The 13,364-nt window shown below is 39.0% G+C and overlaps 1 protein-coding gene across 2 annotated transcripts; it reads left to right on the top strand.

Moving 5' to 3' along the window:
* Positions 1 to 440: 440 nt before the first annotated feature.
* Positions 441 to 13,071, top strand: TBL26 (TRICHOME BIREFRINGENCE-LIKE 26). 2 transcript variants are annotated; one of them, XM_020662717.2, is made up of 3 exons: positions 441 to 941; positions 3,241 to 3,521; positions 11,940 to 13,071. In XM_020662717.2, the coding sequence occupies exons 1-3, from the start codon at positions 686 to 688 to the stop codon at positions 12,723 to 12,725; spliced, it is 1,323 nt and encodes a 440-aa protein (XP_020518376.1). In that variant the 5' UTR covers positions 441 to 685; the 3' UTR covers positions 12,726 to 13,071. The 2 variants fall into 2 exon arrangements, with proteins under 2 accessions (XP_020518376.1, XP_006833503.1); XM_006833440.4 differs by having other exon boundaries at positions 3,235 to 3,521.
* The last annotated feature ends 293 nt before the right edge of the window (positions 13,072 to 13,364 follow it).

Here is a 13,364-nt window from a genome sequence, read left to right as displayed (position 1 = left end):
CATAGTGTGCGTGCTAAAAAAAACTATACTCCCTATCTTTACATGGGAGCAAAAGAAAACTACGTTCCAGATGGTAGATTTAAGGTGAGGGAGTAACCAAATCACGACGATAACAAGCACTTTTAGAAAAAGCAAGTACAAAAAGGGTACATGTGTCATTTAAAGATGACAAGGCCAAACAAATGTACCAAAGGTGCTCGTAATAAAACCCCAATCTCCTTAATAGTAAATAAATCAACAATACCTTTTTAGGGAATGCTGCCAGCATTTACAAAATGAAGATTAGAAAGAGACAGTTACCCAAAAAAATAATAAATAAGAAATAATATTCATATATGGTGAGAGAAAGTGAGAGGGGCAATATCGTCATTCAAAACCAACCAAGGTCCTCAATTGTCTGAATAACGGTGATAAATAATGCATGGGTCATCCCAATTTTTGCATTTTCCTTGACCTGCAACATCACTAGCAAGTAACAATTACTAGATCCCCAAACTTATCAATCTCTCTTCAATTTTTTTTTTTATTCCCTGTGTTTGATTTTCTTTTATTGAATTGAAATTCTTTTGTTGTTGAGCTGAAAAAGATGTCATGATTCATGAATTGGAGTTGGCTTCTGATCCATGCCATTTCCACCCCATTTCTTCCTCAGAATCTCTGTGTTTTTTTTTGGTGAAAGGGTGTAATGGTGAATAAGGGCAGCATGGGCACTTTCTCAGAGTCACTGTTGAAGCCATGGCCTTTTAGTAAGCATAAACATGTGCTGGTTAAATTGGCTGTGGCACTCTTTCTCATGGGTTTGGCATTCAGGCTCTATTCCTCTCATGGCGAAGCAATTACACCAGTTTCTAATGTTCCAATCTCCTCTCAGATTGAGCTTTCCAGTGACCCACCTGCCATTGATTCAGCCAACGATGAAAACGGAGGTGGCTCTGAGTCGGGTCAGTTGAAGTCTCTCTCTCTTAATCTCACTCTCTTCTGTGTTTGGGTTTTGTGAAAGATGGGTTATTTATTTAATTTTCTTGAAATTTGTCTGAAATATTAGGAATGTGAGTTGGTATTTGGAATGTGGGATGGGTTTCTTCTTCCTTCTGTATTTTTAATTTTCTCTTATGATTTTCGTCTTTGTTGTTTTTTATTTTGCGGGGCAGTTGGAAATGACTTGAGTCATATAATTGAGTTTTGGTGAGGTTTTTCCCTATAACTTTGGAAATTGGTCCGTTCTGATCTTTTGAGGGGTTCCTTTTTTTCCTTTTCTGATTCTTTTTTCTGCTTCCCTGTATTTCCCAGTTCTTATTCCTTTCCTCGCTGAAATTTGTGATTAATATCTCTGACTTGATTGTGTTTTTTCTTATTGGTTTATTTATGGTGGTGGGAGGTGGAAATTGGTGTATGCCATTTACTTGGTCATTTGGGAACTTTGGATGTGTGTGTTTGTGTTTGTGTGTGTGTGTATGTGTGTGTGTGTGAGAGAGAGAGAGAGAGAGAGAGAGAGAGAGAGGTCATTGTATTGCCCCATTTAACCTTGATGGGTTAGCCATGTTTCAGTGCAAGGACAGTCTTTGGGTTACAGAAATGTGAATCCCTTGCTGGAAATTAGGAAAGAGAAGAAGCAATGTAAAATCTATTCGCACTATGAAATATGGGTCGTGCGCTAGCTGCGAAATAGCCAAACAGAACATTGAATTGAACACTTACTACTCCTTGGATTTCATGTATGGGTGAATCAGCAAGTAGGAGTCTTCACTCTTCAAAGAAAACATTTTGGGGTTTTCTTTTTTTTTTTCTTACGAGTTGGATGTGGGAGGGAGGGTGCTTCACCTCTTTGAAATGCATAGTCGAGTTCAATCTGCACCACAGGCGCTGGTTTGGATTTTGATCCCAGGATGCATATGTTGCAGTGGGTTCATGGATGCCGAATGAGAAGTTTCATGTCACCCCTTTTACGAGAAATGAAACCACATAAAAGTTGTCCAATTACAAAACCAGACAGACCAAAAGAGGAAAAAACAAGTGACGTATCGACTGAAAGATACAAATGGTGATGGTGTTGATATTTGTATGGACCGAAATACATGAATAATATTCAGAGAATTGCAAACCTTTCATGGTTCCGGTTAGTGAGCCATCTCATTTATCCAAATTTGCACAAGAGAAAACAACAAAAAGACAATTTGGTCAGTTCTGGAGAAATCAAATGTGACTTGTATTTGAATGGGTGTTAAAAACAAAAATTTGGGCCAGTTGTTGTAGATTAAAGAAGTCATTGGATATAATTTCAGTCATTTCAAAATAAGAATAGTGATGTATTTTCAGTTACCTGGTGATTGGTTACAGAGTTCGTACTTCTTAAATTTCTGAAACTATTACATTATGCTAGCTCTTTCTCTACTTTTTAAGATGGTAAGATTTCCTGTGCTATTGATATTTGTCGCCTTTCCAATAAAAGGTGCTGAAAGGAACGTGAATGTTACGTAACAGAGTGGATTAATGAGTTCCCATCTGTTTATTCTGTCTCGTCTCTTGAGGTTTTGGATTTGGACTTGTACTCTGAAATAAAGCAAAAAATACAGAGAAACACAAAGATAGACCGAACAAATAGAAAAAAAAAAAGAATAAAAAATTGAACAACCAAATAAGGTAAAGAATTTGATGAAGAGAAAATGAAACAATTGATAAATTAAAGAACCATGATGCATGGATACTTCAAATGAGTGCCACCTATGTTGGGTACTTCAGACGTACATGTGAAATCACAAAAAACTGATGTTATAGACAATATTCACAGCCATATTTTTGCATAATAGTACGTACAAATTAGGCACTTAGGATCATTAAGTTCTCACCCCTTCTTTGGAAATGGTTATCAAGTTGAGAAATGTTTTAGATCACATCCAATAATAATTTTGAATATATTGCACCTTTTTGTCCTGCTCCCTTGGTTGCAGGTTCAGTCCCGCTCCCTTGCTTGCAGGTTCAGTCCCATACTTCCCAACAAAGTAAACGATCAACACAGAGCCCGTAGTACTGCTGTTTTTTTTTTCTCTTCGCCTAGGTTGCATGTTTATGTATGCATGAATGTCTTTGAATGAGGAGATACATTTGGAGATATGCTCATCTATATGCATATGGTTTTTTTGCATATTTATATGCATCCAATTTATTACAATTTACATTATGTTTATGCATATATTGTTTGACTAATGCTTCTGTTGATCATAATCATTAATAAAGGTGCAGGAGAGAAATGTGATTTGTTCAAAGGAGAGTGGATCTATGACCCATCTGGACCACATTATACAAATGAAAGCTGCCAGGTAATTGAAGATCATCAGAACTGCATGAGCAACGGGAGACCTGATTCAGGTTATCTTTATTGGAGGTGGAAGCCCAGTAGTTGCAACTTATCACAATTTGATGGGAAGAGATTTCTAGAGAATATGGTAAATAAGAGATGGGGATTTATTGGGGACTCCATTTCAAGAAATCATGTCCAGTCGCTTCTCTGTCTTCTTTCCAAGGTACTTCCTTTTTCCTGATCACTGTTGTAACCTAATGGGGTCCCTCAACGATGTGTTTGGCGTTTGTTTCTGGTCAAATACAAAACCAGAGAAAGTCATGGAATCAAACACTTCTTCTTGGTTTTACTTTGGTTCAATTACACTCACTGTATTGAAGTGTGGAGTGAAACTTTGTTCAATTACATTCACTGTATTGAAGTGTGGAGTGAAACTTCGTTTTTGCACCCCACTCCCCCATCAAAAAAAAAACAAAAACAGGAAAAAAAAAGACACACACATATGCGTTAACATGTTCAGCCATCTCTGTTGGTAAATTACTGTTATTGCTACATTTTCTGTGACATAGATTCTTGTACAGTTTTACTCCTTTCCATTTTTGCTTTTCTTTGATAAGATTAGCTTGGTTTACTAGTAGGATGTATTTTACCAGTAAAACCTTGATCTTCCCCATACAAACAATGTGTCATTCTATTGTTCCTCTGGCATTTGACCTGCCCTTGACTTGGTCTGAATGTCCGTTTCTTCAACCTTCTGATGGGATATCAACCAGGCAGTTATGTCTTCTCAAGAATTCTTTAAGCAAACATACCATGATTTTGAGACAAATTTGGGCTTCCTCCACATTGTAGTCAATTCCAAATCCGGAAGCTTCTCTATATTCACCATCTGGCCTTTTTCTGCAAGTTAGGTCGTTCCTTGGCCATTGGAAAAGGAAAGAGAACTCTCTCTCCTTGCATAACGCCCTCAATGCCCTTTTCTTCATCCTCGATTGGGCTGAAAAGGTATATGAATGGAAGTATGAGAAGTATCTACTGTTCGAGGCCTCCATGAAAATAAAGTCGAAGGATGGCATGTATGGGACTTTCTGTTGTGATCCACTCCAAATCCTGATGGTGCTGGAGGCTTCCAAGATGCTCCCATCTAGTGATTTTGTTGTTTCCATTGACTTACCCCAATACCTCAAAGGCACCAGGTTTTCTCGGTTACCTTTGAAATCAGATCCAGAGTCGAGTAAAGATCTGGCTTCTCGGGGCCCATCTATTATTTTTGAAAGTAAGGGGACGATCCAGGATCAACTGCCTTGTCCTTATGCTCTAATTGCCACTGCTTTTGTCCCTATGGTGGAATTTCTCCTGTGGATTTGGTTCTTGTTTTTCTTATTGGTAGCTCTGTAATATGGAGATGTGAGCGGCCTACATACTGCTGTGGAGCCTCCATTGGCAACATTTCTTCCTTGGCCATGGGCAAGACGTATGCAATTGTTTTCTTATGACCTGTCTATGAGGAACGCACAACATAATCTAGGGAACAAGTTACCAGAATCATGGGCTATAAGCTGGTTGATATGTTTTCTTCAGTCTGTTGAACGAATGGAGCCTGATACGACTTCAAAACCAATGATTGTTGTCCTCTCTTGACTAGGTATGTTGTTTATGGATTCCACAATCATTTGGAACCTATTCATGTTCTAATACAAGTCCTACCCTAGCTTAGAATTAATGACCTGTACTGTGCCGTTGGTCCAGGTGAGCTGTCATTTTTGTGTAGCCTTCTCTCCTTGGAGACGTTGGGTTTTGTGGCCTGCAAAGGCCTTAGTGTCCATGTACCTTTTTATTTTGTTCTGAGTGGGAACATATTTTGTAGGGAACTGGGATGAGGTATGATACCCATCTGGGCTTAAGAGCCAATTGGAGCTTATGATATGGTTTGAGTGTGTGTGACCTATCCTAGATGATGAGGTGTGACTTGGAGCCTTCTTTGAGGCATATTAGAAGAGTAGATTTGGAATGCTTTATTGAAAACCATAACTCATCCCATGTTTGGTGGTCTAGGCCCGAGAATGCTCCACATATATATATAGCTATGGGCAAGAAGCATATGGCTTATATCATCAAGGAGGGTTCTTTGAGTTTATCGCTCATCGAGGTCGAAGGTGTGCCCAATGGTGAATGGCCGAGAAGAATACACATTTATTCTCGTATGTGTATTGTGAGGCTTGTTGGGGCAAGGGACAAATCCTTGACATACTGATCCCGCAGAATGTGCAAATGATAGCTACATTGGGAAGGCATGCTTCTTATGAAAAAGGGCATGCACATGTGCTGGAAAAGAGTGTAACGGTTTTGCCCATTTGATCCATTAGCTCATAAGTCTTTGTTGGATATTACTTGTCCTTAAGGGGGCACCTGAATCCATGGTCGATTCCGTAGTGGGGACTATCTATTGGCCAAGTTTGATGGACCGAGCATGAGCCCCTACAATTAAGACTATGGTCATAAGTTCCATTGTGTTGGTTTAAGAATGTGGTGCGAGGTCTCCGGAGTAAGAAATAGGTAGAGTGCCTTAGCTATGAATGTATATGTGAACAACTTAACACTGAAAATTGGAATTTTGATAAAACAGTGATGTCTAGATATTTTTCATAATTTTATAAATTTTTAATCAAGCCTTTCTATTAGAAATAAGGGGTTAGTAGTTTTGCACATGTGGCAAACTGAGGCCCCAATGGCCAAGGGCTTCCACATGGGGTCCATTAGGCTACATGGGTGGGATATGATATCCCCTCGCCACCTTCTCTCGTCCATTGGTGGTGATGTCGTCATCCTCTCGCTCTCTCACTCACACACTTGGATCCACCACAGTTATGAGAAAAGCCCTTATGCATGGGCATATGTTAGTTGGTTACGGATAAGGTGTGAGGGTGGTTTTGAAGATGTACTTCACATGGGCCTTGTTTGATAACTTTTTCAGTATTTCACTGAGAATTCCTGAGACTTGGGATTCTAGAAACACTAGGAAAGTTGGTGCAATCACTTTCTCCAGTTTGATAATCTGGCTGGGAAATCGGAGCACTTAGATTACCTTGTTTGACAACATGTTTGAAAAATTGGTATTGTCAGTTTCATACGGGGAACTGTTTTATTCAATAGTATGATGTTAAAGGTCATTGTAAATTACAAAAATTAGTGTAAATCACATGGGGAAATTGTCTATTTCATAAATTATCAATTTATTGTAAATTGATGTTAAACCAAGTTCTTGCAAGTTACAATTTATTGCAATTCAATTTTAAAATTGTTTCTTGTTTTTGGGGGGGGGGAGGGGGAGGGAAGTATCATACACTTCACCATCATGGAGTTTCATACTTGAGGGTTCCAAAAGGGTTTAATGTCACATTGCACGGGAGAGACATTTTTAAATTTTACAAATCTATATGGACTCATAATTTGATGCCTATCAAGTTATATTATGATTTATTTGTGTTAATATGTCATGCTTTATAGTTTGATACAATTTATCTTAATTGTTTTTAAATTATATTGTAACCTCACACCCCAAATTGTATTGTAACTTTGTTGCCTCTTTGTTATACTCAAAAAATCCTATTTTTTGAAGGACAGGAAATCTGGCACCCCTTACCTGTGATTGGGCAACGTGGTTTAGCATGCTCATATGGAATCCAAAATCAGAAGCCTTGAGAAAGAATAGACCAACAAAGTGCGTAGGCATATTGTCCCTCGTTTGTGTGCCTTTTTTTATGATGATATGGCATTATTCTTAGGGTTGTAAGAGAAACTCTGGCATGTCTGCTGTTTGATAGCAGTCTAGGATCTGCATCTTGACAAGAGGCTTCTCTAGGCTGTGCTATATGGATAGTGACTCTTTAAAATGTGATACGATGGCTTATTAGTGGAGGCCTGGAGGGGTTTTTGGGAAATGCAAGTTTGTCAAGTTTTAGTGAATCTTGTCATATTTCTAGAGAGGCAAATGATATGGCTGATAGACTAGCAAGCACAGGTGTTAAATAAGGATGGCATTGTTTTGTGGGAGGTTTTTGCCTCCCATGTTTTATGTATTTGGTTCCTTTTTTGGGGGTCTTTTCTTATTCCATTTATTCTGTTTTATTCTAATTCCAATTCTCCTTTGCAATAATATATGATGATAAAACAAGTGAGATATATGTTAGTAATATCTAGAGTGGGGTATGAATAACAACGAGTTTGACACTTAGACTAGACTTTTTACTTGCAAGTAGTGGCCTGTTTTCATTCTTTCAGGGTAACCTATGGTTCATTTTTTCTCTTTCTGATTTTTCCATGGAGAAAGTGTATCTAATTTTGTAGTTACAGTCTGTAAGATTCCTGAATTATTTTCTGGCTCATGTATACATTTTTTGGAAGTGTTAAATTGTTGAATCAAGTGAGAAAGATTACCAGAGATTTGGCAACCCACAGACCAGGTGCTAAATTACAGAAAACCTCTTAGGGGGCTCAAAAAGTGTTATGCATACAGTATATAGGCACCAAAAATAGATATACAAAATATGGGGCTCAAGTGCTCAAAAAAATTCGCAAAAGTCCTCTGCTACTTTGTAGCTCCCCCTTTAGCAAGGGCATCAGCTACTGCATTGGCTTCCTTCCAGGTATGCCTCCAAACAATGTGAGTATGCCTGCAAATATGGAAAATTTTGTCGCCATTACATTCTTAGAGTCCTCCTTGATAATCAAAGTAGGGCCCCGGTTTGGAATGTTGCTAAGGCCTTCGAGGAGGGCTATTACCTCCATGGTATGGGAGTCAGTATGTCCAATGAAGCGAGAGAAAGAGAAGAGGTTACAGCTGTCCAAATGAAGAGGGTATAGCTGTCCTTGTCTCTGAAGATGCCCCCTATGCCTGAATGGCCAGGGTTACCTTGGGAACAGTCGTCAAAGTTGAGTTAGGTTGGCCAATCTCAGGTGTTCTCCAAAATGAGGCACGAGGGATGTGAGTGGGCTAGAGATTCAGCAAAGCCAGCCAATTTTGGTGGAAGTCTGAGAAGTAGCAATGTTTGAACAATACACTGTATTTTACCCAGAAGGTGATTGAGGATTTAACCTTGTCCTTTAAGGCTTCGATGGCTGCCTTTTCTCGCGAAGGTCTATTGTTTCTCTCCATCGAAGTCACCCATAGTGTGGCAGCCACAGAAGGCCGGCACAAGAGGATACCCAATTTTGACCATGGTGGGGAGAGGAAGGACCGAAAGAGATGTGGGATTGATGGCAGTCACCCACAACCAATTGATGAGTTCAAGGAGGTCCCCCAAAAAGGGTCCTTGCAAGGTCGCAGTGGATAAATAAGTGAGCATTGTTCTCTTCCTCAATGGTGCACATGATTCATCTATTTGGTATCTACAGTCCCTTCTTTGAAGAGGATTGACGTAAGGGACTTTTCGGATATTGCGATCCAGCTGAACACTTGAGCTTTGGGAGGGACGAGAGGGAACCAAGAAGCTCTGGCAGCAATGGAAAGAGGTGATGCGGGCAAGTTTGGGGGCATATGAAGTTTGTGGTAAAAGGAGGAAACCGAGAAGATGCCTTAGGGGGGGGGGCTGGCAACCAAATGATATTATCGGTACTGAGGATTGGGAGGAAGGTCATCTGGAGAATGGAAGACAGGGCCAAGAAATCTAGCAACTCATGGTCCGCCAAGGGCCTTTTATAGTCGGGGTTCTGCACCCTAATGGTACCTGTTGTTTCAAAGTTTTTGGCCACCATGGTCTAGGGGTTTCTAGCTAAGAGGAATAAATTGGGGAATCATTTCTGCAGTGGGGAGTGGCTGATCCACAGATCTGACCAGAAATGCATTCTGTTACCCGCCTGAGGCCAAAAATGCATGTTGCCTTTGAAATGGTTGTAGCTGCAGAGAAAAGATCTCCAGTCCTGATTGATTGCTGGTGGCTCTGCCACTAGGAATCAAGGCTGAATCCACACAGTGGTACTTATGTCGTATGACATCTCGCCAGAGGTGGTTTTCTTAGGTTGAAAAGTGCCAGACTGTAGATGTGTACCCCTTCAGGCTAATGCATACATTAGTAAGTAGATTTTTCAGAGATGCTGTTTGTACATTTATTTGTATTTTATTATATTTCAAATTTTATGCAGAGTTCTTTTGGTTTAGAAAGCCATCAATCTAGTCTTTTTGTTCAGCGTATTCTACTAAAATATAGGCCATTCTGTAGAAATAAACATGAAATAATATTTTTCTAATAAACCAAAAAGAAAGGATTTATAATCTATTCAATATATTATTGATTGCTAAACGTACAATACCTGTTAGGAGGTGTGAGATATTTTTCTAGTAAACCAAAAAGGAAGGATTTATAATATATTCAATATACTATTGCTTTCTAAATGTACAACAACTGTTAGGAGGTATGAGTTGGTTCGAGTGGAAGGCTCAAAGAGGGAAATGGGTAGACTGAAAAAGACATGGTTGGAAGTAGTGAAAAAAGAAATGGCCACTTCTGACCTCACAAAGGGTACGGCCTTTGATATAGCATAATGGTGCGCCAGGATACGAGTATCCAAACCCAGATAGTTTTGAAAAGGCTCTGATGATGATGATGATGAATGCTAAGCAATACAGTAAAATCAGAAAAAAGAATTTGGGTTAGGTACTTTCATCTCGCTTCCTATTTATTGGGTAGATTGGTGAGGATTGGACTTATGTCTCACGTCTTTCTTTGTGAATCTATGTTTCTTTCTGAATTTGGCTTATCTTTAGCCTCGATTTCTCTATGAATATTCCAACTCGATTCTTGCTTGGGTCGATCTTCCTGATTGTTGTGATTTTCTTGACTCCTTGGCCTTCCTCACGAGTCAGAAAAGCTCTAGTCCATTTTGCATTAAAATATGGGCTTGTTTCTTTTCTAACTTCTGACAACATTTGGCAAGGATTCCTTGTATTATATTCTTTATAAAGGTTTTCATTACTTGAAACTTGATTTGATGCTATCTTGGTAATTGGTAGAGATCAAGCGGAAGTCCTTTCTTTGTGATAGTTGTCAATGATGGCATACATGTCAAGTTCTTGCAGTTTTTGTCACAAATTTTAACATATATATGCACCTTTAATGACCGACTTCCTTTAATCAGCTCTATTCTTGAGCTATTTCTTGTGCATTTTTTCTTTTAGCAGGGTTGGGGGTTACAATTATGTTTAACGTATCCATAGAATTTTTATGGCATTCTATATGATTGACTTCATTTGAAATGACTCCCGCTTGAAGACACAGTTGTCTTTGTTATGCACTGTCTGGATAATTATTTCTTCTATCAAAATATTTCTGGAGCTACGTTGGGAATGTGACTAATTTGGGATACCCAGAACAAGCCATACCCTATTGGTGTTTCATTCTGCAATATGGACTGAAGTTTCCTAGGAATTCAAGGTCGTAAAAAAACTAAGATTCTTCTGATTTGGGAGGGCTAGTTGACAGCATAATTTGGTTCTTAATGTGCAAGTTTCTTTTTATTTCATAGGTGGGAAATTTTTTCTGCAGAATATAGCATAAAGAGGACATAAATTCTGAGAAATGTTGACACAAAGTTGGCTCATAAGCTTGGAATTCTTTTCATCCTTAGCTATCAACAACTAAGTTCTTAAATGTAATATAGCTGGAATGCTGACATCATCTCTTTGTTTCGCGGTAGTGATCTGGTGTTTAATCTTATGCCATGATTACTATCGGTGATGGCTGCTGGCTAAGTTTGTAATTTGAATGGATGCTCCATCTTGGAAAAATTGTATCCAATTGACATTCTATTGTCTTGTTTCTCTATTGTTATTGTTTCTTGTGGTAAAAAACTCCCAGTTGCTATGGGACAAATTACCTCTTATATGCTGTAATTCAGTTATCACTGCTTTTTTTCTATGACTTTGTCTTGGGATTGTGGAGTCCTGAATTCTTAATTATTTCACACTGAAGTATATTATCATAGTTGCTTACGTCATAGCCTTGTGCAAGTGTTTTGCTTCGCATTTTTCTTTTCTATTCTCAATGTTCGTTAATGTCTGTGCATCGGTGTCAAGGTTTTCTTTCGACGATTTACCTTTTGCAGGGTCCATGTGCTTTGGTAGAGCCAAATTGAAATACGTGCCTCACTTCCTATTCTTCTTTTGTGCAATGGGATATCTCGTCATTTGGTTTGCTGCTATTTTATTGCTTTCATTTTGTTATTAACATTTAGAAGTCAATGGAGTGGGTGCTGGTTTTGAAGCTTAAGGGATTTTTGTGTGTTCCCATGTTAGGATCTAACCATCTGTAATAAATTTCTTTAGCTTCATGTGTCCTGTGAATGAATAGGATGTTGCGTTGTAGTTTCTAAGGGCACAGCACAAAATTGTGAGTATCCACATCATGGTATCCATTCCTACCGCTGACACCGCGAATTAACACTTTCAAAATGTAACTCCTCAATCTATTGAAAAAGGGTTGGGGCCTGTCTTCCCAACTGAATTACCCAAAAAAGAAAAATACTGGAGGAGCATTCTAACCATGGTTTTCCTTCTTCCTGTTCCATGAATCAAGGACAACTAACACAAAATTCAGCATATTTTTTTTCTGACAAGGCTAATTGGTTCAATCTCATGTGTTCTTAGGTAGAAAGTGCCACTGAGATATACCATGACGAGGAATACAAGTCAAAGACATGGCACTTCCCCTCCTTCAACTTCACTTTAGCCGTCATTTGGTCTCCTTTCCTCATTAAATCTGTGAGTTTAGAAGACATAAATGGGGTTTCAACTTCCGAGAACAAGCTCTATCTTGATGTTCTCGATACAAAATGGATTACACAGTTCGACAGCTTTGACTATGTCATAATCTCCGGGGGAAAATGGTTTCTCAAGGCTGGTATATATTTAGAAAATAACACAGTTGTTGGTTGCCATTACTGTCCAGGAAAGAACTTAACTGAGCTTGGGTTTCAATACTCTTATGAAAAAGCACTTAAGTTAGTATTGAACTATATTATCAATTCTAATCATAAGGGGCTCATCCTCTTTAGAACTTCAACACCTGATCATTTTGAAAAGGGGGAGTGGTTTAGCGGGGGAACGTGCAAAAGAACAGTGCCATTCAAGAATGGAGAGATAAGTATGACTGATGTGGATCGAATACTGCACAGAATAGAGCTCGAAGTATATGAGAAAGCTTTAGAAGAAGGAACAGCTAAAGGATTGAGGCTTGAACTAATGGACACAACTCAGCTTTCATTGCTAAGGCCAGATGGGCACCCCGGGCCATACAGGCAGTTCTACCCATTTGCCAAAGATAAAAATGCCACAGTTCAAAATGACTGTTTGCACTGGTGTTTGCCTGGGCCCATAGATTCTTGGAATGATATTGTTATGAAGATTGTTCTTGATGAACGGCGAAGCCGGTAATTGTTCCAATATTTGCCTCTTTTTGTGTATTTGTCGCCATTGGGATTCAAGGATTTCTAAAGAAGATCAAGATGCCATCAACTGTATGAATTGTCTTTTGTCCTCGAGCCATGGCAATTGGCCCACAATCAATTCGAGAACTCAGCGCCATTTGAAACATGGGCTTGGAGCAGCAGGCAAGGGCGACTGTGTTTCTTCGTGCTGAACCTGTGTAGTGATGTCTCTTTTTATATTTTATGTTTCTACTGGTGATGTTTGTGTTAACAAGGATCACGTAATCTTCTGAAGCGGATGTATTAGTAGATGGAGCACTAAATGTCATGCAAATATTTTTATGCTTCTTTTCTATAATCTGTGCAATGTCATATTTGTCTTGGTAACCATGTGCATACACCAGGTGTTTTCTTCTTTTTAGATTGCGCTGCTCTCTACTCATTCATCCAGGAAGGTGAATTTCATGGATGGATGGGCCATCTTTGAAATTTGATGCAAACTCATCTGGACGAGTCCAGTTTTAAGGAGCAGGGCTGATTTTCCACGTCCACCCATGAAAAATCTGCATCTTGATGTACATCAATACTTCTATCAAACATTGACCTGTGTGCTAAGGGGTTCGACCACGTGTTTGTGTCAAAACTT

This window comes from Amborella trichopoda, chromosome 1, assembly GCF_054954075.1.
Source record: "Amborella trichopoda isolate Santa Cruz 75 chromosome 1, AtrichopodaSantaCruz75HAP2 v2.0, whole genome shotgun sequence".
In the NCBI taxonomy this organism is placed as follows: Eukaryota; Viridiplantae; Streptophyta; class Magnoliopsida; order Amborellales; family Amborellaceae; genus Amborella; species Amborella trichopoda.
The sequence above is the reverse complement of the archived record's forward strand: the minus strand, read 5'-3'. Positions and strand labels throughout refer to the sequence as shown.